Source organism: Podarcis vaucheri, assembly GCF_965113315.1.
Source record: "Podarcis vaucheri genome assembly, chromosome: 5".
In the NCBI taxonomy this organism is placed as follows: Eukaryota; Metazoa; Chordata; class Lepidosauria; order Squamata; family Lacertidae; genus Podarcis; species Podarcis vaucheri.
This window is the reverse complement of record NC_138763.1, coordinates 47,287,637-47,312,400: the sequence shown is the minus strand read 5'-3', so window position 1 is coordinate 47,312,400 and position 24,764 is coordinate 47,287,637. Positions and strand designations below refer to the sequence as shown.

At 42.8% G+C, this 24,764-nt stretch overlaps 1 protein-coding gene across 8 annotated transcripts in view; it reads left to right on the top strand.

Annotated features, from left to right (window-relative positions):
• SH3PXD2A (SH3 and PX domains 2A) overlaps window positions 1-24,764 on the top strand; it is a 248,555-nt gene that overhangs the window by 83,022 nt on the left and 140,769 nt on the right. For 7 of the 8 annotated variants that reach the window (XM_082225245.1, XM_082225238.1, XM_082225249.1 and 4 more), the window contains one exon: window positions 24,486-24,562. In XM_082225245.1, the coding sequence (XP_082081371.1) occupies window positions 24,486-24,562 (77 nt within the window). Of the gene's footprint in view, window positions 1-2,505; window positions 2,641-24,485; window positions 24,563-24,764 lie in introns of those variants that run through there. The other variant, XM_082225251.1, reaches the window with a different exon arrangement.

Sequence of the window (24,764 nt, the reverse complement as noted above, 5' to 3'; positions counted from 1 at the left end):
TAAAACCAAAATGGGTGTGTTAAAATGTGCAAACAAAAATGTTTAATCTTAGCCTCCAAATGTTTTACTTAGCGGAGGCTGCTCCATCCTCAGCCTGCCCTCGGCTAGCCTGCCCCTCTCCTAGCCCTCACCTGTCTACCTTTCTACTGACAGGCCCAGTCTGTCATCTTCCTCCTCCTTAGGCTTAGTGTTGTCCTTCTGAAACTTGGCAGGGAGGAGAATGGGGACAAAACAAGAATTCACTGCCTCTGCCTCTCATTGGCTTTGGCTCCACTTACTGTTGAGGCTTGAGGTTTCCCTCTGATGATTCACAGAGTTGTTTAATGATCAATCTCTCCTCCCAGGGTACTCTGGAAATTGTAGTTCTGTGGGAGGAATAGGGGATCTCTGAACAATTCTTGGCGAGGGCCAGTGCAACAAGTTCTGCCAGCACAGCAGAACTTCTCATTTTCTCCTACCTCCACACACTTCTGTGTGCCCCCCCCCCAAAGGCTCTGGAGGAGCTCTGAAACAGCAGAAAGGATATTGTTCCATTTGACAAGCTGAAATGCTTGTGCGGTCAGAACAATTGCCATAGTGTGATGTTGGATCCCATCCAATGATGCAGGTGCCCCATCACACATACTTTGGGAACAACTGCTTTAAAGAGAGGCAAAAAATTCAACATGTTGAATTATTAGTGGTAGTTAATACATGGAAAGTGTGTGAGAGTAGGTTGGCCACAGAAAAGCTCATCATTGAGCCTTCCTGTGTTTGGTCATGAGACAAGAAGCTCACTTCCTGCTTCAGTTCCCAGTCTAAAAGAGGAGGGTGTTAAAGAACTGCCTCAGAAGACTTGAACCTATGTGGACCTATGTGAACACACAGCCACGACAACTGAAATGGCTGGAGTTAGGTATGCCTAGCACTGCATGGGATTGGGCTGATGATGAGTTAAGAATCATAATGTGCTTTGGATGCTGAAAGCACTGCTGAAATTAATAATGGAAACAATAATACGCTATGCCTAAAGGTAGACAGCCAGTCTCATAAAGAATAGCCAGCCATTCCGAAAATAATTATAAACTGGTTAGTCAACATGAGTTGCCTTTAAAACAGAAGAATGCTGAGTCATGATAGATCACACCACACAATTATTCATGCAGTTGCTGCTTACGGTTGAAGTGAAATGCTAGGTATCGTTTATGTAAATATGCTAGAGCCACAGGCAAAAAGCTGGCTGTGGATTTAGAATAAATATGTGAAGCTTAGTCCCACCTTCTGCCTCTGCATAGCACTCTTCCACCAATAGTACACAACTCCTCTAGTTTCTCAGCAATGCGTAAACTGTTTTCACAGCTTTTCCACCTCCCCTCTCCCTGATTTCTTAACTAGAAATTCCCCCAGCTGTCCTGAAGCATCTAATTCTTTGTATCCCAAAGGCCCTATGCATGGGCATAGCTAGGATTTATGTTAGGAGGAGGGCTTTATGTTGAGGGGGGCAGAATCTCAGTTAGTTAAGTATTTTTATTGATTTACTTGATGGGGGGACAGCAGCCCCCCTGCCCCCCTTGGCTATGCCCATGGCCCCATGGAAGATTTTACCTTTCCCCAAAGGGCAAAGCTGCCCATAAGCTTCCATCACAACAGCTGCATTGAATTTCAGCATTCAGTGGCTTACCATTCCATTTTATCTTCCCAAAGGCATGCAATGGGCAGTGGAGGATGATCTGTTAGGCCAAATGGGACATGACCTCACCAACCTCAATCTGCCTGCCATCTTACTTCCAACCAGTGCAGAGGGTGGTGATGCCTCTCAGCTTCCTCCTCCTTAGTCTCAGTGTTGCCCTTGAAGAATTCAGTAGGGAGGAGGATGGGTCTCCCTGCCTTCCACTCTATCGGTCCCAATGGATACCAGCCATCACCGGCTATGGGTTTCATGGCCAGTGGCAATCTAAGCCATGTGCTCTCCACTACACCCATCTCAAACGTCAAATATTGAAAAATATTCATGGGAGGGGGGAGTAGAGCTTTAGTTAACATCTTTTAAAGAGAAAAGAAAAGTCCAGCTTAAGCTGTGTGATGTCACTGTGAGATGGATGAGAATGTAGAGAGGACTAGGGTATATGGAAGGAGTTTTTCATGTACGGCAGCTCCAAAGAGATTTCTCTAATGAGCAATGAAAGTGCAGAGAGAGTAACAGTGAAGGAAATGAGAGTAACAAGGTAGAATTGTGTTAGAGAAATGAAGGACTGGTTCGTGACTGATACAGGTTGAATTAGTTTCTCTGCCTTGCATTCTAGCCGCCTTCTTACCTTCCCATTTTCCTGGTTCTGGTATGTAGATGAATAGTAATCTTGGAAGCTCCCCATTCCCATGGAAACGAGGAAACACCTCTGTTCCCTCCCCTCACAAAATATTTTTTTTCCCCTGTGTGTTTGCCTTAGCTTTTGTCTAGGGCTCCACCCAGATTCTTCCATCTGGTGAGAGCAATAGGCGGAGAATGTTTAGTGACGCTGGGAACTGCCTTCTTTTCAGCAAGTTTGTAATAGCCTGAATCAGCACTATGTGCATTTCCCCCTAAGTTGTGCCTGGGCTTTGCTTCCATTTGCGTCTCCCTCGTGAGAAACACAGACCTCCTGCCAATGAATTGCATCTCAGGTGGATATATATCATATATTTATTTATTTGTTTGTTTGTTTATTTAAAGCAAGAGGGGTGGGGAGAGCTGTTCAGGTGAATAATGTGGGCTGGTCTGCAGCTACGTAACCGGCTCAGGGACCAAACAGACAAACACAGCTTTATCTTTTTCATATAGCTGAATTGAAGAGTTATTAGAGTTATTATCTAGAATTGAGACCTTGCTCTCTCAGTGTGCTGAAGCACTGAAGTGTGGTGATTTGAGGTTTGTGTGCTTTTGCATTCAGTGTGTGCTTAAGCTGCAGAGATAGAAGCGGGGAGAAAATCTGTTGCTGTGTGTTTTGAGGAACTCAACATACAAATCATCCTTTTTCCACTCCCTTGTCCGTACCTTAAAGAGGCAAAATGCCCAGTTGAGAGGAGTCATAACTGCCAAAATCTGCAAAGAACCCTGATTTGGCTTCTGATAGGAAGCTTTCCAAAGTTCCTAAAATGGACTGGTTTTCAGGTTAACATATCAGATATCTAACATGATTTCTGTATTACCATGGGCAATGGAAAGAGTTTCACAGTACAAAACTCCTGCTCTATTTCTAAAAGAGTTTTCTCATAAATCCCTTTACATTCAGTGGGGCTTGCTCCCAGATAAGTGAGTATATTGGTGCAGCTGAAAATAGTTCAGTGTGCACTTTTTAGGTTTTCGGTTTTCACTTCCCAGCACCTGGCTTAGAGACTGGAGCCAGAGTAGAAATGCAGCGAAGAAGAGCTGGAGACTAATGAACTCAAAAGTTAACCCAGCAAACGATTCAGAGGAGGCTGAGAGGCTTGTATAATCACCGCCGCCTCCTGCTCTATCTGGTTCACTGCTGGTCATTGCTTCCATCTGGATCTACCGTATTTTTCTGTCTATAAGACGACCCCATGTATAAGACTATTTTTGGGGACTCAGTTTTAAGAAAATGGGGGGTGATATATCCGTTCCAAGTAGACCACTGGCAAGAAAGCCACCTAGAGTCCAGATGAGTGGTGCCCTGGCCACTCTAGGCTTCCCACTAAGTCTACTGCCACCTTTGCTCCTGAGGGATGATGGTGGACAATTAGGGAACAAGCCAGGACTCAGGATGGGGTCCAAGGGAGAGAGGAATCAAAGCATCCTGAGTGTCTTGGTCCCCACCCTCAGACAAAAGACTCTAACTATTGGCTTGGGAAATCCTGAAAGTTTTATTACATGATATTTGCATCAGCTCAGGATACAGGTTACAAAGCTTAACAGGCACCAGCAAATGCTAGAATTCATGGCTAGGCTTTAGCACAGATGTTGACCCAACACTTGACACTCCCCTCCTGCTCTACTTTTAAAGGAGTAGGGCAGAGCCCGTTACTTATGTGGTTCACACCCTAAGCTAGAAGACTGAACCTACAGTCCAGCGCTACCCCTACTGAAATGTTTTCATCTATGCAACTATTGAAGGTAGTGAAGCCCTGTTCTATTTTTTGGCATCTGCCCCCTCTACTCAGAGGGCAGTTCTATACATGCCTGCCCAAAAGTAAGTCCTACTGAGTTCATTGGGACTTTTCCCCAAATAAGACTATATAGGATTTTAGTATCATTTCCTTATTGACAGAGAGTGTAGAAGAGAGAATTTTTCTGCTCTTGATACTAAATTTCACATAGTCTTGGATTCTGTTCTTGGAAGTACACTGTGCTGTCAGTAGTACAGCAATTATGCTTTTAAAAGAAAGAAAAATTATATACCAATTTAACTGAATGATGACATTCAGCTGCAGCACACTTCTTGTGTTTGCAATTGCTGATATTAATACTTGTTCCCACATGTTGTTTTTTTTTAAATATAGAATTCTTCCCCCTGCCCCCAAAAAGAATTGTAACTTGAGCATAGTATGCTTAAATACATGGTATTCCATATATTCTTTGTGCAAAATGAGTATCATGTCCTAACTCTGTTGTCAGGAGTTTGTTGAGATACCCATTGGTGCATTCTTTGAATAAAATATCTGAATATTGCAATCTTAGAAGATTCATGGTTTGTGTGCAGTGAGAAGTCAAGGCTGAAGATGTCAGAGCTGGGAAATGTTTTGTACGTGCAGCTTTCAAATGATCCTCTTCAAAGAAATGTCCTCTCGTTTAATTTTAGTTAAGAAGTGTTTGTTGTGAGATAAAGTAGCACTCTGTGCGATGTTAAGAGAGCTCTTGAGGAAAATGAAATATCTTGCCCTGTATACTGTAACAGTAATGGGATTCCCTGGCTGCTCTAAGCATGAAGGGAATGCCTAGTATTCTGATGGGGTGGGGTGGGTGTGAATGGCTATTCTTTAGTGTTCACAAAACGTCTGAATGCAAAACTAAGAGAATGGCTAGGTAGAACAGTTCTCTGCAAAAAGTATTTTTAGATCTTGGACCTTGTATGTTTCAAAGACCAAATTGTTGTTTGATGTGTCACATGACAAACTGATGGTTTGTATTGTCATGTGCAGCCTCCAGGCTACTTAAATGTGGAAGGAGATAGCTTTGGACCTTGTGGAACTGGAAGACATTTAAGCTGCTTGATTTGTTCTACCCTGGAGAGTGGAATAAGCAAGGGAAGCAATTTTGCTCCCCTTTTAAGAGTTAAGCCTCCTCAAGGTGTAAATATTGCAAAGATGTGCCCAAGGCAGCGAAACCTAATGGAGTGACTGGATGGACTTTCCCCAAGAACTATATTTAAACATAGATTAGCTGAAGTGTTTTGTTGTCTTCCAGAAGCATTATGTTTCTCTCAGCACTCTAATGAAACAGAAGGACTGTATGTCAGTTCACCAACAGCTAGCATTCCTGAAAACCTTTATAAATCTACTTATTATTTATTTCCTTGGACTTTGTTCCTTTTGGACTTATTTTTAGACTTGTATTACGTAGGACTGATTGCCACAGTGCCTTTCACGTCTTTCTCTCCAATCAAACATTGCAATAAAATGGATTGCAATATGATTTCTTTTTAATTTCAAGGCACTCTTGACAGTGGGCTACATGAAACAGATTTGCAAAATTTCATAACAGCAATTAAAGTAATAGCAAAAATACCAATGGTGGGATTCAACATTGCACTAATATGATCATTCTGCCAGCACAAGCATTTCTGCTTGCCAACCTTCCCCAGAACAAATGGGCAGGATTTGGGGTTGGGGGGGGGAGAAAGCCCCCTTGTGCTAGAGGGACTTGTTGCTCTAGCTCCCAATAGTGCAGTGATTTAGTTGATCAATCCAAACCCAAGTTCCATTGTGACAAGTCTGGAAGAGGGGGATCTCTGGCTGAACTGGCTGAAATCTCCCATCCTTGCTTATTATGCTTGCAGAAGTCCCCCATGATGAATTCCGCTGGCTTCCTACAGTTTGGATTGCTGCGTAACTGAAGAAACAGAAGTGTATTTCCCACTACACATAACATGCCGGAAGGTCATCCATACACTAAAAATAATTGCACGACATTTCGGTAGGGAATGAAGTGGGGGAAATTATCTTGGATTGGAAATAGGCAATTGGTCTAGAATGGGACACATTTTATTTGGAATAATTCACACAGATTTCAGAGGTGAGTGGCTAAAAAATAATGCTGAAATAAGCTAGGATCTTTAATAGAGATTAGGTATTCTGATGATTTATTAATACTTCAGTTTATGAGAGATGAAGCAGGTTTTCTGATGGATTTCTGTGTGAAAGCTGTTTTTTAAAGAAAAAAATATGTTGACAAACTTAAATCATTGGTGGTTTGGCCCATAAAGCTGATAAGAGCCAATAGGTTTTCCCACCTCTGCCTTTGGCATACACATTAACTGTAGTTACAAGATTATATTCTTGAAAATGCAGCATGAATTGTAGAGGATCCTAATGTAGAGGTGCCCTTGTCCAGTGAATATGCCCTTCTGTTATAACTGCTATTTAAAAATAAGTCCAACCTAGGCCTGTAATCAAGACTGGGCTGTGCCTTTGCAAATTTGTAGGTGAATAGATGTGTATGTAAATGTTTTGCAGTTTGTCTTTTCTGTGTGCTGCTTTCTACTCCAAAGTGCAGTCATTCAAATTTCAGTGTTTGGCTCTTTAATAACAATGAGATCAGAGCTAAAATATAACCTCAGCCTCTTGCAAATTGGCAACATAGCAAAGCAAGTAGTGAAATTATATTTTACTTTGTGACTCCTTCCTTTTGCCAAGGATCAAAGGCCACATACCCTGTGCAGTTTCTTAAGAGTGTAAACCTTAAGAATGAGAAATAGTGTCTGCCCCAAGGTTGCCTAGTAAGTCTAATGGCTGAGATTGGTTTAACGGCATCTGGTGTAAGTACCTTTTTGAAGCTAAGCAAGTCTGAATCTGGCTAGTGCCTGGATGGGAGAGTGCTGGGGAACCCAGTGTATGCTGCCTAGAGCTGAATTATTGAGGAAGGGGTGGAAACATAATAATAACAACTTGAAAATGGTTCTTAAAGAGTTTCCCCAACTCTCTCATAGCCTAGTGCTGAGCAAAATGCATTTTTGCTGTCATATATATCCCAACTTCTGACACATCCTTTTGGAGGGGCGCGAGTGGCGCTGTGGGTTAAACCACAGAGCCTAGGACTTGCCGATCAGAAGGTTGGCGGTTCGAATCCCCGCGACGGGGGTGAGCTCCTGTTGTTCAGTCCCAGCTCCTGCCAACCTAGCAGTTCGAAAGCACGTCAAAGTGCAAGTAGATAAATAGGTACCACTCCGGCGGGAAGGTAAATGGCATTTCCGTGCACTGCTCTGGTTCGCCAGAAGCGGCTTAGTCATGCTGGCCACATGACTCGGAAGCTGTACGCCGGCTCCCTCGGCCAATAAAGCGAGATGAGTGCCGCAATCCCAGAGTCGGTCACGAATGGACCTAATGGTCAGGGGTCCCTTTACCTTTTATATCCCAAACTTTAGTTTGCAATTCAAGTTAGACCTTTCTTTTTCCTGCCTCCCCAGCTCGGATATCGCTGAGCTACCATCCTTCCCCTATCCTAGAATGTGGGCTGTCCTGTTCACCCATTCAGGATCTCCTGGGATCTGTGTATAGTATATCACTGTCACTTCCATAGGCATGATCTCAATCAGCATTAATGCTGGTGCTGTTCTGTTCAGAGGTGGAGCCAGCAGGGTACTCACTGTGTGATGCTAAATTGTGTGATGAGCCATTTCATATTTTCACCCTTAATAACCTTCTAAGCCCTCCTCCCCTTGAAGAGGACAATAGGTGTGAGCACGAGAAAGGATGAATGCTCAGAGTGCAAGGCAGAACAAACTGGTGTTAAGCTGCCAACCATCAGGGGAACTCTTGCTTCCTGTCCAATTATCAAAACAGCTGATCTGTGACATTTTAAGAAAAGGAAAGAGGCAGGGCAGAGAAAAGGGGGAAAGGAAGGAAAGCCCTGACTACATAAATATTTACTTTCCAACAGTGTCACCTCCTCCAGCTTTCCTGGGTTTTAACTCTAGAGCTGTCAGAGTTTGCTGGGAATAACCAGTCTCCAGTCTCCTCTGTGCTGTAAAAACAACTGAATCCTTCCCTGGTGTGGGGCCTCTGTTTAAAGACAGAGAGAACTCTTACCTGCAATACCCTGTGTTAACCACTTGCTTTTTAAGTTTGGGAAGTGTTATTAAAAATTGATAATACTTCTACACAGTCTGGAGATATAGACTCTCTTGATAACTAGTGTGATACATGGGATAGGTTTATCTGCACAGGACCCCGATTAATGACTGTGATCACACATACAGTAGATCACACAGCCTTAAGTGAGTCACATAGCTTGAGCCGATGTGTGTTTACTCTCAAGCACAACTCACTCCCAAGTCTAGTGTGTGTAAGGTAGCAGCTTACAGTGCTGAGTGCAGCTTTCTGGGTTGTTGGGATGAAAAATGGCACCACCGTGAAACGTTTTGTACCCTAAGTGGTGGAGATTAGAGATTATTTATAGTTCTGCTATCTTTGGTGAGAGAAGGACATGTTCGTTAGCCTCAGGTTGGGAAACATAGGATACGACAATATTCCTCCCTTTAGTGCCTCTGACTCTTTTGTGGCTGCCAGAAGATCTAGCCAACAGATTTATCAAAAATACATTGTGGTGATCACAAAAATGGGTGATAAGAGCAGGATGGCCACGGTGGTTGAACTGAACTGGAAGCCCTTATTTAACCTCATTTGCATGTTTTATGATATTGAGATTTGCATAACATCAAGAAGAGGCAGAGTTTTTTGGAATTGCTGAAATGCTTCTAGCCCCAGCCCCGACATTGCCATGCCTCATTGGATCCACTCCAACCTTCTCTGTGGAGAGATGAAGATCTGATCATGGGCACCCATGCACATAGCAGTCACACAGTGCAGGTGCTTAAGAATCTTAATCATATATGCGTGGAGCATCCATGCACCTACAGTTATATACACATATGGATCTCTCTTTAGATTTTTGGCTCCCTGTGGGGACAGGGGTTATTGGAGTTCAACAACATCCGGTGTGGAACTAGTTGGGCACAGTCCTGCTCCCTCTTACATGTTTGCTGTACATATGTCATTTTGGAAATGGGCTCTAGCCACGTAACATTGATTATGGGTGGTTGCCTAGCTGTGTGCTTGTTGAACTTCACATACAAGTTACAGAATTTATTCATCTGAAGTGAATCACAGTTTGACCTGATCAGTGTTCATTTAAAATCACCAAGCTACACCTCTTTCCATATCCATGCATCCTGGTTCATCTGAATGCATTACTTTCCCAGTAGGGATACAGGTGCTGGAAATGAGCCTGCATTTCTGGTGGCAGGGTAGCCCAGCCTCCTGTTTCTGCTACTCAGTAGTGATGCCAAGAGCCTGGGTTTTCTCTCTGACACTCCAGAGGGAAGCTATCTAGCCTTTCTTCTGTGCTCCTCCTTTGAAAGGTTTAAGGATGGATAAAAATGATACATGTTGTTTGCCCTCATCAGCCCAAAGAACTGGCATAATGCAATGCAGATGGTTTGTAAATTTGGCAGTGCTCATTACAAAGTTGAGAGCAGGCTTTGGTAATTTAGGTTAGTCCTGCAATTTACTGTTTTGTACACACTCTTAAAACAGCATGTTCAAGACAATGTGTGTGTCAACATCTGGGTAGACCATATTCTTGCATATCCTCTTTTATAAACAGTAGCAATGATGCCTAAATACAGGGCTTGTACAAACATGCATAAACCAAGAAAATTTATCATCATCTTTGGAAGAAGCTGGGAGGAGGGAAGAAGCACACATCTGGTGACTTGGACAAAAAAAATTGCTGAGCTTAGAGAACCTGTAAGACTGCAGTTCTATAACACTTACCCAGGAACAGAAAAGCATAGGACTGCTCTGCCAGTCAGCCTAGTTTTGCCTTGCATCTAAAATACTGTAACTAAAAGTTGGGGGGAAGTTAGGAAACACTTGTAACACCAGGTGTTGAATGTTTCGGGGTGCTGCTGCCATTTTGTCTCAACATTCGGTAAAGTGGTTTTCTAAGTTGTTTTTTATTCCCTGTCTGCCGGGCATTGCATTGTGTGGGCTAACTTAAAACCTTAGGCTGTTGTTACATAAGTCATGTGTTAGGTCCAAAATGATTCAGACAGTGGTATTATATAGTATTCTGGGACACTTCAGGAATACAGAACCAGGTAAAGAACTACACCAAATTTTCATTCTTTGTTGAAACAAGAGGTGCTTGATTTTCCTAGAATTTGTGCATACTTGGGACATATCTGACAGTCACGTTAAAAGTCATTTGCTCATCATCACAAATGTTGTTTTTGAGGCAACTCCTGATTAGAATGCTTTAGAGATTTGTTTGTTTGTTTAAAAAATAAGTGATTGATGCTTCTTAGTGCCAAGAAATAAAATATTGGCTTACAAACAAACCCCTGTTAACAGAAATTTAGTTATGCATGTTTTGCATTAAGTACCACATGGTGCTTTTTGTTTTGGGCTTGGGTAACATGAAACCTTAGAGATTGCCATAGAAATGTGGAGCTTTGACATCAGTGTAACTTTGCTTCTGTTTTCTGGGCCTTCATAAAACACCACTTCATGGGAATTTCAGACTTCGTTGCTATGTAGATGGCAACCATGAATTTGCCTCAACTCCTGATAATTTGAAACAGTGTTGGGCTTAATTACTTCTTCTGTTTCTGGTCTACCTCTTCTGCTTTATTATTAGATGTCTAAAATGCCATTCAGATAACAGGAGAAGAAATCTTACATGCTATTCCTGGAGTTACTGGAATGCTACAGACAAATACTTACTGAGACACTAAGCTATTCCATGGAAGCTGAGGAGATGCTTTTGCTTTATGCGGTGAAATGAAGGCTGCGATTGATAAATTGGACCCTAGTCCACAAATGTTTATGCCGTAATGCATGTGTTAGTCTTTAAGCTGCCGTAAGACAATTTGTTTTTGACAGAAATGGTTGCCTTTCCTTGGCATATGAAGAGATGTGGTGGGAGGGAGGTTCAGGGGTGTACTGCAACTGATCATCCCATTTTTGGCCATTGCAGCTATTAATCTCTGACAGTTGCCCCAAGTTTCACATGTGCTGGTGGCCACACCAGTAATGAGAAGCAATACAGTCCAGCTAAGGAGAGGGAAAGGGAAATACATTGTCACTGTATGCAGTGAGGACGAGGAGGGGCTCAAATGAATGAGCCTCCCAGAAGCTTGATTTACATGTAGTGGAAAACAGTGGTTTTCTTTTACAAGAATGAGCCACACCAAGCCTGAGGCTCATGTACGGCCTTCTTTTTTGCATTATTTTATTTGCATTGCTTTATTTGGAAGGTCTGTAGCTCAGAGGTGGAACATCTGCTTTCCTTGCAGAAGATCCCAGGTTCTGTCCCCAACACGTCCAGGTAGGATTGAGAGAGACCCTATATGAAATCCTGGAGAGCTGTAGCCACCCAACACTGAGCTAGATGGTCTAATGGCCTGATTCAGTAAACAGCAACTTCTTTTGTTTCTATGTTATACTACGGTTCCTCATGACATCCAAATTCAGGGAACTGTGGTTTTTTTAATCCTATGGCCCTCCAGATGTTGCTGGACTACAAGTCGCATCCTCTTGACCATTGATCATTCTGGCGGGGGCTCATGGGAATTGTTTAATCAGGAGATCAAACCAAGATTGAACTATGATTTCAAATCTTGCTTTCAATAAGCATAGTTTAAAACAAATTTTCCAAGTCTGGGCATCATAGAGAACTGCTGTTAGTTTATCTGAAAATGCAAGTTTTTATCTCCTAATTACAGGCGTGAAAGTGAAGGAGAAAGTGGTGTGTGTGCAAGCCTAAGATTCACCACAGCTTATTCTTGCATCTGGAAACCATGTTTTTAACTAAGCTAGAGACTTAGAAATGCTCTGGCCATTGCTATTCTCCATGAATTTTAATCTTTTAAAAGTGAATCTATACCAGTGACCCATTACAACATCATATGACATTGAATCCCATAGGCCAGTTATTATATATTACTTGGTATGCAGCTCAACCCTATCCATATTTATCCAGAAGAACTGCTGAGTTCAATGTGGCTTACTTCAAATTAAGATTGCATAGAACTGCAGGCATAATGCGACTTTTTGGCAGTGGCTTTCTTTGGATAACCGACCTGAGTTTTGGCATCATGAAATAGAATGTTTTGTTTCTTTCCGCTCTGTGCAAGCTATTCACGACTCTATAAACCTTCATCCTCCTTGGTCATCATTCCACAAATAAAAGGTTCCCTAGCCACATAAGCTTTTCTTCACAAGAACAATGATCCATCTTCCTGATCTTTTTAGCCACTATTTTATGTACTGTCAGCTCTAACAAGATTTTAAATTTTAAAGATTTAAGGATTACAATCTTGTGGAGCAGGTATAATTTACACTACCACAAATCCATCAAGGGCACTTCATTCCCTGGACAGTTGTAGCAGTTCATTTCCTGGAGAGTTGCTATAGTGTTGGAAAGCAAGATTTAGCTGTAAATTAATGGGTGCGCTTAGCAAATACTGTATCTGCATTTTAGATCGAAACACTGTGGTACATGTGCACGTAGAAAACTCACAACTGCAGTGATGGCCACAGCTCCCTTGCCATGTGAACTAGAAACACAGAAATGTTGGGGGGTCTGGTTCCCTTTCAACCCCTCCCCATTTTATGGATCTTCCAAGGAAAATAAGTTGTGGTTATTAGAAATAATACTTAAAATGTATGTATGTGTGCTTGCCTCTCGTTAAATAATTGAGAGAGTTTGATGCTTTTAAATGCAGAAGTGTAAATCCTTTGTCTGTTTATAGAAGAACTGCCTGTCCTTTCTGGTAAATGACTGTTGCCCAATTTTATAAGCTTATGACGTATTTAATGTTTCTACATGTTCATGGATGCCCTTGTGGGAATCTTTTCCTTATAATTTACTTCCAGGTCATTCAACTGACTCACGAATGAATCCCATAGTCATTCTAGTTATCTGAATAATTCTTGTCATATATGAGCTTTTAAAAATATCATTATTCATATTTTTTCAGCCTGCAGCACCCTGCTGTGTATTTAAACTGACTGTTTCCCCAGCTCCACCTTAAGGTGGAAGAGGAGTGAAGGTACAAAATGCAAAAAAAAAAAACCAAGAAAAACCCAAAAACCACCACCACCAGGTAGCAGCTGTCTACTTAGTTGCCTTCCTTACCCATGATCCTCCATGGAAGAGTAGCCCAAGTGCCAGTGTGGTACCCAGGCATAGAAATAGCAACTTATAGAGTAATGGGGTTGGAAGGATTTTCAAAGGTCATCTAGTCCAATCCCTTACCAATGGAGGAAACACACTATTACATTTCCCCATACTTTTCCATTCAGTCTTTGCATCTTAAAAAAGAAAATCTATTTATTTCAAGCATTTATAACCCAGTTTTCAACCAAAAAGACACTCATTCTGCAGGCTTACAATGTAAAAAGAAAAAGAAAAAATGACACTGAAAGGAAAAGGGGTGGGTAGGGAAGGAAAAAAAAGCAAACACAATAGACAATTCTTAAATAGAAGATCTGATGATGGCCAGCTGGCATAGAAATAGGTCAGGGGAAGGAGGCACCTGAGCTGGTTCTTTGGCAAAGCTGATGAAATGAGCCCTGCTTCCAGCTCTCCCACTGAGGTAGCCTGATAGAATGGCTGCTGCCAGTTGAGGGAGAGGAGGCCTGATGGAACTGGTCATTTAGATCACATGCACACATAGGCTTTTGTTTATTTAGGTCATGGACATGAATTTTCTTTTAACTTTCTATGCTTTGTTTTGATAAGTGACATTTTTGAGCATGAGGCACTGTGCATGAGACCGTGCCAGTGATAGAACTCTTCAAAAGTAACATATAACAGTGGTAACAGCTGTAGTTCTTGCTCTGCATGCCAAAGGTCCTGGGTCCATTCCTTGCCATTGCCAGGAGAGTGGGGCTGGGCAAGGCCGAACATCAGGAGAGTCCTTGCCAGTCAGTGCTGACCCAATTTTGCCAAATGAGCCAGTGCTCTGACTTGGTATAATGCAGTTTTCTGTGTTGCTAAGATCTATGTTGACAGTGACGCAACCCTGAGAAAGGGGTGACTGTATGGCAACCAAAAGACTTTCACGACTCTAATTCTAATCACATTTACTACTAAGTAAGTCCCATTTCATTTAACAAGTAAGAAGTAAATATGCTTAGGGTTGTGCTGCACGAAGCTTAGCATTAGAAATAGCTTTACTCCGGTTTCCAGCGGGCTCCCTTGTCACCATTCCCAGAAACATAAACATCCTTCTTTCCATGTCCGTATAAAATCACTACGATGAGGGGAAGGGGATCAGGGCTGGGTTGGGAAAATGAACACAAATCCAGCCAGTGAATGACTCCAGAGTTCAGGAGGGCCTAGAACTGTGCCCAGCCCTGGGACCTTTATGCAGGTTGTTTGGTGGAGTTCTTTTCCACACAGACACACTGCCAAACTGACAGGGTGGCCATCAGTAAGCCCTTTGTGCCTGCAAAAGATCCCAGACGAGTCGACTCCAGTAATACACTGATTCTTGTTAAGATACCTGGCCGAAGGAGCAATTCCGAACGACTCCCATTCTGTGAGACATTCCAGGGACAACATCAGCTTTGTAAGCAAAAGGAGGGGTGGGATTCAGACCCCCTAGAGCTTATCTGCATCAGGGAGTTTTAGTGACACTGACACAGCTGCAAAAGGAGTACTCAAAACATGCCTTATGTGCAAAGGTCCATGAGGAGGTCCAGTTAATTATTTTAGGAGCAAAAAGTACCACAACTGTTATGAGCCACCCTAATGTTTGCTGCACATCAAGAGTCATAGAAAGGCTTTTAAAAGTGGTTTAGGAGTGCTATCCTCTATCTGCAAGCTGAAAACAAGGCTTTTAAAGTATTTTTTAAAAAATAACTTCTGCATATTTTATATCTAAAAGTAATTTAACTCCTTCAGATTCAGGTAGGTAGCCTGACTCAGTCGAAATAATAAAAAAATTAAAAAATTGTCCAGTAGCACCTTAGAGACCAACTAAGTTTGTTCCAGGTATAAGCTTTCGTGTGCATGCACACTTCTTCAGATACACTGAAACAGAAGTCACCAGACCCTTAAATATAGTGGGAGGGTGAGGTGGGGTTTTTTACTACCCTTCTGAGAAAAACCCAGAACAAACTTGGTCTCTAAAGTGCTAGTGGACAATTTGCATTTTTTTTTTTTTGTTTTTGTTTATTTTAACTCCTCCAGTTTGCTTTGAAACCCTTGTATGAGGTTTTTAAAGTACTAGTTTTATAAAATATTTGTGCCTACCATCTGACTTATAGGGTACTTTTAAAGAACCATTTAGTATACCCATCCACACCCACAATGACATTCTTAAAAGTGTGAAGAGAAGAGTTTGAATATATATTTAAACTAAAGGACAACAGCTGTTTTGGCCGTGTGTGTGTGTGTGTGTGTGTGTGTAAGTAAGTAAGTAAGTAATAATGGCACTTCCATCTCCCTACAATTTTAAAGGCACTTGCAGCAGAAGTTCTAAATATTTCAGAGATACCAACAAAATTGTTGAAAAGACAGCCCCTCAACTTTGTAGGGGGGAAATGAGAATGTTTGTGTGTCTATTTTGGCTTCAATGCTATGCAATAAGAACAGAACTTTTTTCTGAGTAAACATTAATAGGATTATTCCACATGACTTGCAAAGTCCCTTTGCAACTGGCCATGAGGCTTTTCTCCAGTTGTCATAGGACTTGAGTGCATGATTCCCGCAAAGTCAGGCTCAAAATGGACTAAGTATTGTTGCTGTGTCAGGTTTGACTGTCAACTGCTGTTCGGTATTTAGTCTGCACCGCTATTCTCAGACATGCTACTTAGCGGCCATACGTTGCTTCTATTTATATGATTTTGGAATTCAGTATATCCCAACCTAACTTTTCCATGGTGATCACTATACTGTTCCGCCCCACCCCCTTTTTGTTATTGCCATTTTTCTCCCAGTGAGCCTGGGCAGGATGGAGAATGGGGCAGCTTCTTCGTTTTCATAAAGAGCCTCCTACAACTAGGCATCAGAAAGGGAGACACACCAAGCATTCAAAGGCTGATTCCAGATGACAGCTATGCCAATCCCTGTTCTGATAGTTGCTGTTCCAAATGCTGTCAGGTTGGGGCTCCCCGTAACCATGTGCAAAACAACTTCAGACTCTTGTGATAACTGCTACCCCTTCAAAGAAGCAGTCTCTGTTTTGCATTTGGGTTTCCAACTACTATTGCTGGAGAAGCCAAGACTTGGAAGCACTCAACAGGCAGCTCTTGTGCTTATTGCATGAGGGTGGCCAGTTATGCATTACCAAAAAAAAGGGGTGCAAAAAGTTCGCATGGGTTCAATTATATGTATGGATGCCGACTTAGAAATAATTACTGTATTTTTGAAATGCAGAAATGCATTGCCTTCCAGTTGGTTTTAGCCCACAATGGGTTTCTCATGATTGTGAATGCAGAATTATAGACACCAGAAGAAGCCAGGCTGAATATAATTTGTGTACATGACCATCTTTGTGAAATTATTTAAAGTAAGTTTTAAAACCATAAAATAGTACACTAAATGTGAAAACGTTTGTGGATGAAAAACCCACCTAAATATGTGGGAAGGGACATTGGGGGGACAGATTGCTTACTGTTAGACAAGCTGTATGGTGGCAGTCTTTGTTCTCCCCCACTCAATTTACAAAATCTAACTGCAGCATATATATTTTGCTGTACAGTACACCTGGACGCAATGATAAGCCACCACTTAGTGTAGTTTCCAGGAGCATTTCAAGCTCCACAGTTTCAAAGCTGCAGGGCTGCCAAATTGGAACTTGGCTTTGTAATTTAAGTAACACATTTATAAATAAAAGCACTCTTGTCTAATAATAAGTACAGGCAACTCTCAACTTACGCAGGAGTTACGTTCTAGGGATAGTGCATAAAGCCAATATCACATAAAGTTAAAACACATTGGGTTCCATGGCAGGAGGTATTGCCATAGTCTTTTTTCTTCTTCTGGACATCCACCCCCTTAATTTTTTAATTTTTTTTTTTGCCAAGCATGTAAACCTGAATGTGCGTAAATTAAATCTGTATATGTTGAGAGTTTCCTGTACCTCAAAAGTGCTGCAATATTGTCTGTATGACTATTAAAATCAGATGTTGTTAAAGTATTTCCCAGTGTCTGATTTTACCAGACTTTACCCCAGACAGTTCTTCTAATAGAGGACTCATTGGTGTAAAGCAGGATACAAATGTCCCTATGAGCTTATGCAGGTTTGAAAGTAAGTCCCATCCAGTTCAATGGGACTTACTCCCAACTGCACATATACGATTTCTGTCAAATGTTTTAAAGAAAGAAAATAGATGGAGGATAGGATTACAACTGGGTTACTTCTACACTTAGGATTCCAGTGAAAGATTCAAGATAAATACCATGTCTTATTTGCCATGCTAGTTCCAAATAAAGCCATGAGGGGATTTTCTTCAAAATGGACAGGATGCGATTGATATCCCTAGTGGAAAATTGTTCAAGACACATGTACTCATAAATTATGGAATAAGAGATCCTGTTACCAGCCCATCTGTGTCTCCTAAAATAGCAATAAGAAGATAATTGTATTAACAGCCTTTCTTGGTGTATTTTGTGCTGTATTATTGACAGAGGCTATAAGCTGGTTTTGTTCCAATTAAGAAGTGCAACATATGCCTTTTGGTGATTTTTTCCTGTGACATTTTTGGGTAGCAATCTCGTAAAATCAGAGGCTTTGTTTGAAATGAAAATGACAACATTGTTTCATAGTATAGCCATTTTCTTCAAAATAGTGTATCCTCTGTATTTTAAAGCATGCATATCCTTTAAAAAAACACCTGCCCATATCTATGGGAAACCATATATTATTTTTTCTCCCAACTATATGAAATAATTGCTCCTATGGACAGCCTATCTCTTCCTGTCTGCACCCTTCCTCTTTTGAATGGAAGAAACACTGGTTCAGACCTATCCGCATTGCTTGATGCTAAAATCTGAGCTGCTAGAACCTTAGACACACAGACTGATTTGTGCTGGACTTAAAGGGTAGTTTTATCTAAAAAGATTTGCACTGACTTTGAATGGAAGCTACTTGAAAATCCTGCCTCTAAATTCAAAAGGCAAGCGTGCCTTTATTTGTGGGTTTAAAATGCTTTCATACAGCACATCCGGTCCATACAGTCCACACACCCTTCAGATGTGGAAAGGCAGGAGAGTGCTCAGCTGAGCTCTCAGTGTGCTTTGTTCATAGGCCTGTGAGGAGGATGGCATCTATCCATCATCAGGATGGAAATGGAGACCTCAAGTCTACAAACCTGACCACCCTTTGAGGGTTATGTGAGGTTCTTGGTGTCAGGATTCTGTAAACGATGGCCAGCCTGCATAGCACAGCAGCACAAGGGAACAAAGGCAGGCAGTATTTGGGGAGTTGTTGCTTCTCTTTGGCTGTGCTTGGAAAGAAGGCCCAGCTTGTTTGGGCTAGTGTTTTTCTAGCAGCCTGTCCAGTGCGACTGCCTTATGCTCTGAAATTCAGATGCAATTATTCAAGATCCAAAAGAACATTTGTCAGTTCACAATCCTCCTTCTAAGTTTTACTAGTATTCATTTATATATAAAAAAGCTGTCACATATCCTGTACTTTCTTATATAGTGAAAAATTCTATAACTATGGAGAAAGCAGGAGGCAGATCCTGCTGTCATTTTTGCTTAGGACACTTTTCCTTTCAAGGGGGGAAGTAATTGGCTAGAACAACAATCCCTGAGTGAGCTTCTTAATGCTTTTGCTTTCGTTGGGGGAAAGGCTGTTGAAATGTGACGGCTCTGTGTGGCCTGAATGGGTTCATTCTGACACAGGCACTTTCCTTAATAACAGCAGATTCTCTTATGTGAGCTGAAGTGTAGTTATTTTGCAGTTAAGCTTTCATTTTGATTTTTTCCTGTTTTGGAGGCTGAAGTAAGAATAGCCTGCATAGTAAATGGTTAACAGGTTTCAGAAGGTGATAGCTACCTTATTCCAAACCAGACCATTGTTCTACAGTGACTGGAAGCAGCTCTTGAGAGACTCCAACAGGGGTCCGACACAGCCTCGGTTGGAAATGCTGGCAACTGAACCTGGGACTTTTGGCATTCAAAGTATCCTTGGGCTCTATGGTGATGAATAATGCAGCAAGAAGTCCATGCTAGTTGTGTTTAGGAAGATGTTTTCTCAGGAAAGGATTAGGGTCCTCTGGAACCTTGATCTTCCATTGGTTCTTCACCTCCCCAAGCATTAGTTGCTATACTTAAAGGGCCTGTAAGTTATTTTGCAGTGTGGGAGAGAATGCAAGGGAATCATCTTCAGACTGCAATGATGATGGAAGAGCCACATCCTCAGGCTGGGAATGCTGAGGTCTCCCCCTTGAGCAGGACAACTAGGGCAGCATCTGAAGCAGAGTTCTCTACAGGCCAGCTCTATACATGCTACATACACACCATACATTTATGGTTCATCTCTCATGGAGCTACAATTACCATCACCATTAACAGTTCCCAGAATTGTTTGGGAAGGGTGGATGGTCCAACCATAGTCATGGACACTGTTCCTTCTTTCCTGCCTATTCTTAAAGAATTATCAAGAAAGGACAGCAGGAGGCATGGGAGAGCAGGTTCATTGAGTGTCATTTAAGATACTGCAATTGTGTATGTCCCTAACATACTGTAAAAAACATGTTCTGTAACTGCAAAAGTTATGATTCCCACCTGACTATAAGGCTTCATGTCAGGTTTCTGGCGAAGGCCTGTTGAGTAGCATCTCTTGACTTATATAACAGCATTCCTGCCCTGTCTACTGCACATGCAGTCAAAACTTGGGTTTGTTTTTTGTTTTGTTTTTACTTCAAGGAGTTATCAGAGAGATGATGCAAGAAGTCTTTAATTTATCCTGTAAAACTGTAAGAAGGGAATCTTTTTGGATGCATTTTCAGTTGGTATATTTGTGCAGCTCCTTGGCTATTGGTTACACTGTGATGAGAAGGATGAAGTTGACATTCTGTCAACAAAACACTCTCTGTGTCTCCCCACCCCTGCTTTCCTCTTGTTGATGTCCAAGTGGCTTCAGACAGCTTGCCTATAATGGCCATTTGTGAATTTTATTGTATGTAACAGAGGCTTGAGTGTTTGTTCTCCTGCAGAGTGATGGAAGGAATTTCATGGTGAGAAGCATAAAGGAAGTTTGTTTCCCAGTACCAATTGTAGATCTGTGCTCCTCCAGTGCCTAAAAATGACTACAGATAAGAGAAGAAATATATTTCTTTAAAGCAGGGTGGTGGTAGTGGTGTTATAGCTCCCCCTCTCCTATTTATACATCCCTATACAGACATGGTGGGACGCAGGTGGCGCTGTGGGTAAAAGCCTCAGCACCTAGGGCTTGCCGATCGAAAGGTTGGCGGTTCGAATCCTGCGGCGGGGTGCGCTCCCGTCGTTCGGTCCCAGCGCCTGCCAACCTAACAGTTCAAAAGCACCCCCGGGTGCAAGTAGATAAATAGGGACCGCTTACAAGCGGGAAGGTAAACGGCGTTTCCGTGTGCGGCTCTGGTTCGCCAGTGCAGCGATGTCACGCTGGCCACGTGACCCGGAAGTGTCTTCGGACAGCGCTGGCCCCCGGCCTCTTGAGTGAGATGGGCGCACAACCCTAGAGTCTGGCAAGACTGGCCCGTACGGGCAGGGGTACCTTTACCTTTTATACAGACATGGTGCAACAACGTTAGGAACAATTCTCCATTTAAAAATCAGATCTAATCATACAGCTCTAAGGAAGGCTTAATGATGCATTCAACCAGCAAGTCAATTAGAGTTGTGCCAGATGAACTCCCTTCCTGATGGTGGACCAATACAGATCATCATAAATCTCTTGGCAATAAATGGGGATATTTGATCTTCCCAGGTCTTCAAGAAATCTTTAAACAGTAGCTTGAATTTCCCTGTGACGGAAATGATTGTACACAAGAGGCTAACATAAAAATGTATGCACTAAAAACTCAAAGCAGTTTCTGTGCTGGAATAAATCATTCAAATTAGGCACATTTCAAAAAAAAATTAAAATTGGGATTTTGCAAGGTTGTGTGTGCATGTTTGTGGAAAGGAAGCGGTAGTATGTGGGGGAAATGCTATAGCTGAAAATGCAATGCCTGGACCAAAATTACCGTATTTTTCGCCCTATAGGATGCACTTTTCCCCCTCCAAAAATGAAGGGGAAATGTGTGTGCGTCCTATGGGGCGAATGCAGGCTCCTTGGCTTCAGCGATAGCAACCGAAGCCTCCGAAGCCTGCGCTCCGGAGGCTTTGCGTTGCTTTCGCTGAAGCCATGAGAGTCTGCTCTTTGAGGCTGGCAGTGGGGGAAAGCAGTGCTTCCCCCCATCGCCAGCCCCACAATCTGGGTCGAAAAGCAAGCAGGAGCCGCGCAGCCTTTAAAGAGCGTGCCGCTCTTGGGGGCTTTTCCCCAAGGAGGGAGAAGGGACTGACTTGCCGAGTCAGTCCCTTCTCCCTCCTGTGGGCTTTTGTGGGAGATGGGGGAATTCCCCTACCTCCCGCAAAAGCACGCAGAAGCCGCGCACTCTTTAAAGGCTGTGTGGCTTCTGCTGGCTTTTCTACAAGGTGGGCGAATTCCCCCACCTCGTAGAAAAGCCTGCAGGATGCCGCACACCCTTTAAAGAGTGCGCCGCTCTTGGGGGCTTTTCCCCTAGGAGGGAGAAGGGACTGACTGGCCTTTCAGTCCCTTCTCCCTCCTGGTCGAAAAGCCCGCAGGAGTCGTGCGCGGCTCCTGTGGGCTTTTGCGGGAAGTGGGGGAATTTCGCCACCTCTCGCAAAAGCAGGGAGAAGGTCTTGAAGTAGCGCACAGGCTGCGTGCAGCCTGTCTGCTGCTCCCAGAGCTGCGGGGGGGGATCATATTTTTTCCCTTGATTCCCCCCCCTGAAAACTAGGTGCACCCTATGGACCGGTGCGCCCTATAGGGCGAAAAATTCGGGACTTATTTCTCTCTCTCAGTGGTGGCCGGTGTCCATTGGGGCTGATAGGGCTTCTTTTTCTTCTTTGGCGATCACTCGCAGCCGAGTAAGATTGTCTTCCATAAACATGGTTTTAAAAATGAGTCCGTAAGTGACCGTGGAGACCAATTCTGGATCCACATGTCCTTTCACAGTGGGGACATTGGTTTCCGGGTGGGAGTTGATCACGGTGTGGATTTGCCAAGGCAGGGAGATCAACAGTAAGTGGAGACCAAGTGGTAGAGCCAGTGCTATTTTTCTAGAAAAGGAGGTGTCAGAACTCACCATGAACACCTCCCTTTTTCTCTTATAATGGCAATGGCGCATACCTGAGAGGTGCCAGAATTGAGTTCCGATGAGTTCTGGCTGAAAAAAGCCCTGGGTGAAGTCAAATAGTTCTGGTTTTGTCCCCATCCTTCTCCTCCTCCCGCCTGCTGAGTTCTCCAGGGGCAATAATGGTTAAATCATTAATCCCTGCCTTTCTCCTGAACTGGGTATGGTGTGGGGTCTTTTTGTCAGCCAAAATGGTCTACAGATGACTTACCAATTTCTCTTCCACTAGAGAGCGAGAGCAGCAGCAGCAGCAGCAGCATTTAAAGAATGAATGCAGATATGGCATATCCTAGAACCTCACCCCATCCTTTTTATTTTATTCTATTTTGTTTTATTACTCTGTTCCACACATAACATTACACTTGCCTTGTTTCTCATGTCCAAACCTTGTATCTATTATGGTACTTTGGAGCTGTTGGCAGGAATGAGCCTCCTTGTAAACTGTCTGCTTAGTGAAGTTGAATTACAAGTTCAGGAGGCCTTTCATGTGTTCCACATCTATGGCTGCTTTATATTTTGTAAAATATGGTCGCCACCAGTCTGGTTTTCACTTTGTGGCTTGGATTAGAAACTGGGGAATGGGAGTCGTTCACAATCCACACTGTCTCCACAGACGCATTATTAAAACTTCTGCTTAGCTTGCCCAGCACACCAGTTAGTTGGAATGCTTAAAAAGTGGGGGCTGTTGTATTGTAAAAACCGTAATGACCACCACAACCCCGCAAAATTAGGATGTTTTTATAGTGTCCTTCTGTGCAGCAGTTTGAAAGGAGGATGTTTGCCCTAAGCTAAGCCTCACATTCCTGGTCCCATATTGCGAGAAAAACCAAGGCATGTATCCCATGTTGCCTTGTGTTGGTGTAGTGGAATGAGAAGTGAAGCAAAACTTACACATGATTTATGCAGTTTAATCCCCCAGTTTAATCCTCCCTTCGTTTAGCCTGACAGTTCTTCTTAATCACACCCAGACCCACTGAATTGATATTTTGCCAGCTACTGAGGGGTGCTGGAATGCATTCTCTTATCCTCCAAAGAGACAGCAAGTATTGTTAGAGCAGCCAGCACCAGCCAGCTGTTGATGAGAACCTGGTCCTGATCCTGCAAACATGTGCAACCCTTGAAATAGATGCAGGGTTATTACAGTATCCAACCTGGAAGTTACCAGCTCATAGACAATCGTGATCAGGCTTTCCTGCTTCATTTTTCAGGCCCTACTAAGCTGTCTTTGTAGGATCTAGTCAGAATGGATGGTTCTGTATGTATTATTCTCCAGCCATCTGGTGCAGCTGCTTCCAGGCAGGGTGGTTCAGACAGTAGAACACCAGGGTCCTGCATTCAGTCCTCACTGTTCTGAGCCCTGATTCCTTACACCAGGGGTCAGCAAACTTTTTCAGCAGGGGGCCGGTCCACTGTCCCTCAGACCTTGTGGGGGGCCAGACTATATTTTTTTGGGGGGGAAGAATGAATTCCTATGCCCCACAAATAACCCAGAGATGCATTTTAAATAAAAGAACACATTCTACTCATGTAAAAACACCAGGCAGGCCCCACAAATAACCTAAAGATGCATTTTAAATAAAAGAACACATTCTACTCATGTAAAAACATGCTGATTCCCAGACCGTCCATTGGCTGGATTTAGAAGGCGATTGGGCTGGATCCGGCCCCTGGGCCTTAGTTTGCCTATCCATGCTTACACTTTTGACTGGGTACCGATAAGCCTTATTTCACACATTTTCTAGAGTGTGAAAAAGTGTAACAAATCCAAACTGTCAGACCTCTTGTTCTGCCACAAGCCTCACTCATTTAGAGATGGCATTATGAAGAGATCCACCTTTCTAACCTTTTTCTTCACACCTGGGCTCAAACAGTCAAAGTGTTGTCTAGGAGGCACCTGCTCAATTTCTACATCCTCTTCCCCCCCCTAGGTAAAATCCTATTCCGGAGAAGTCACATTCGAGATGTCGCTGTGAAGAGGCTACGGCCTATTGATGACTATTGCAGGGTAAGAATTCTTATCTTCTTAGGAGAGTGATAACTGACAAAACACAATGAGAGATGGTCACCCAAGCATATTTAGAGGGGAATGGGACTGTTTTAGCTTACTGGTATGTCTACAGAGTTTTGCTCTCACACAAACAAAAGATGCATAGTTGAATTAACTGTAATCTGAATCTGAAAAATAAAGGAAGATGAAAATGGTGCTT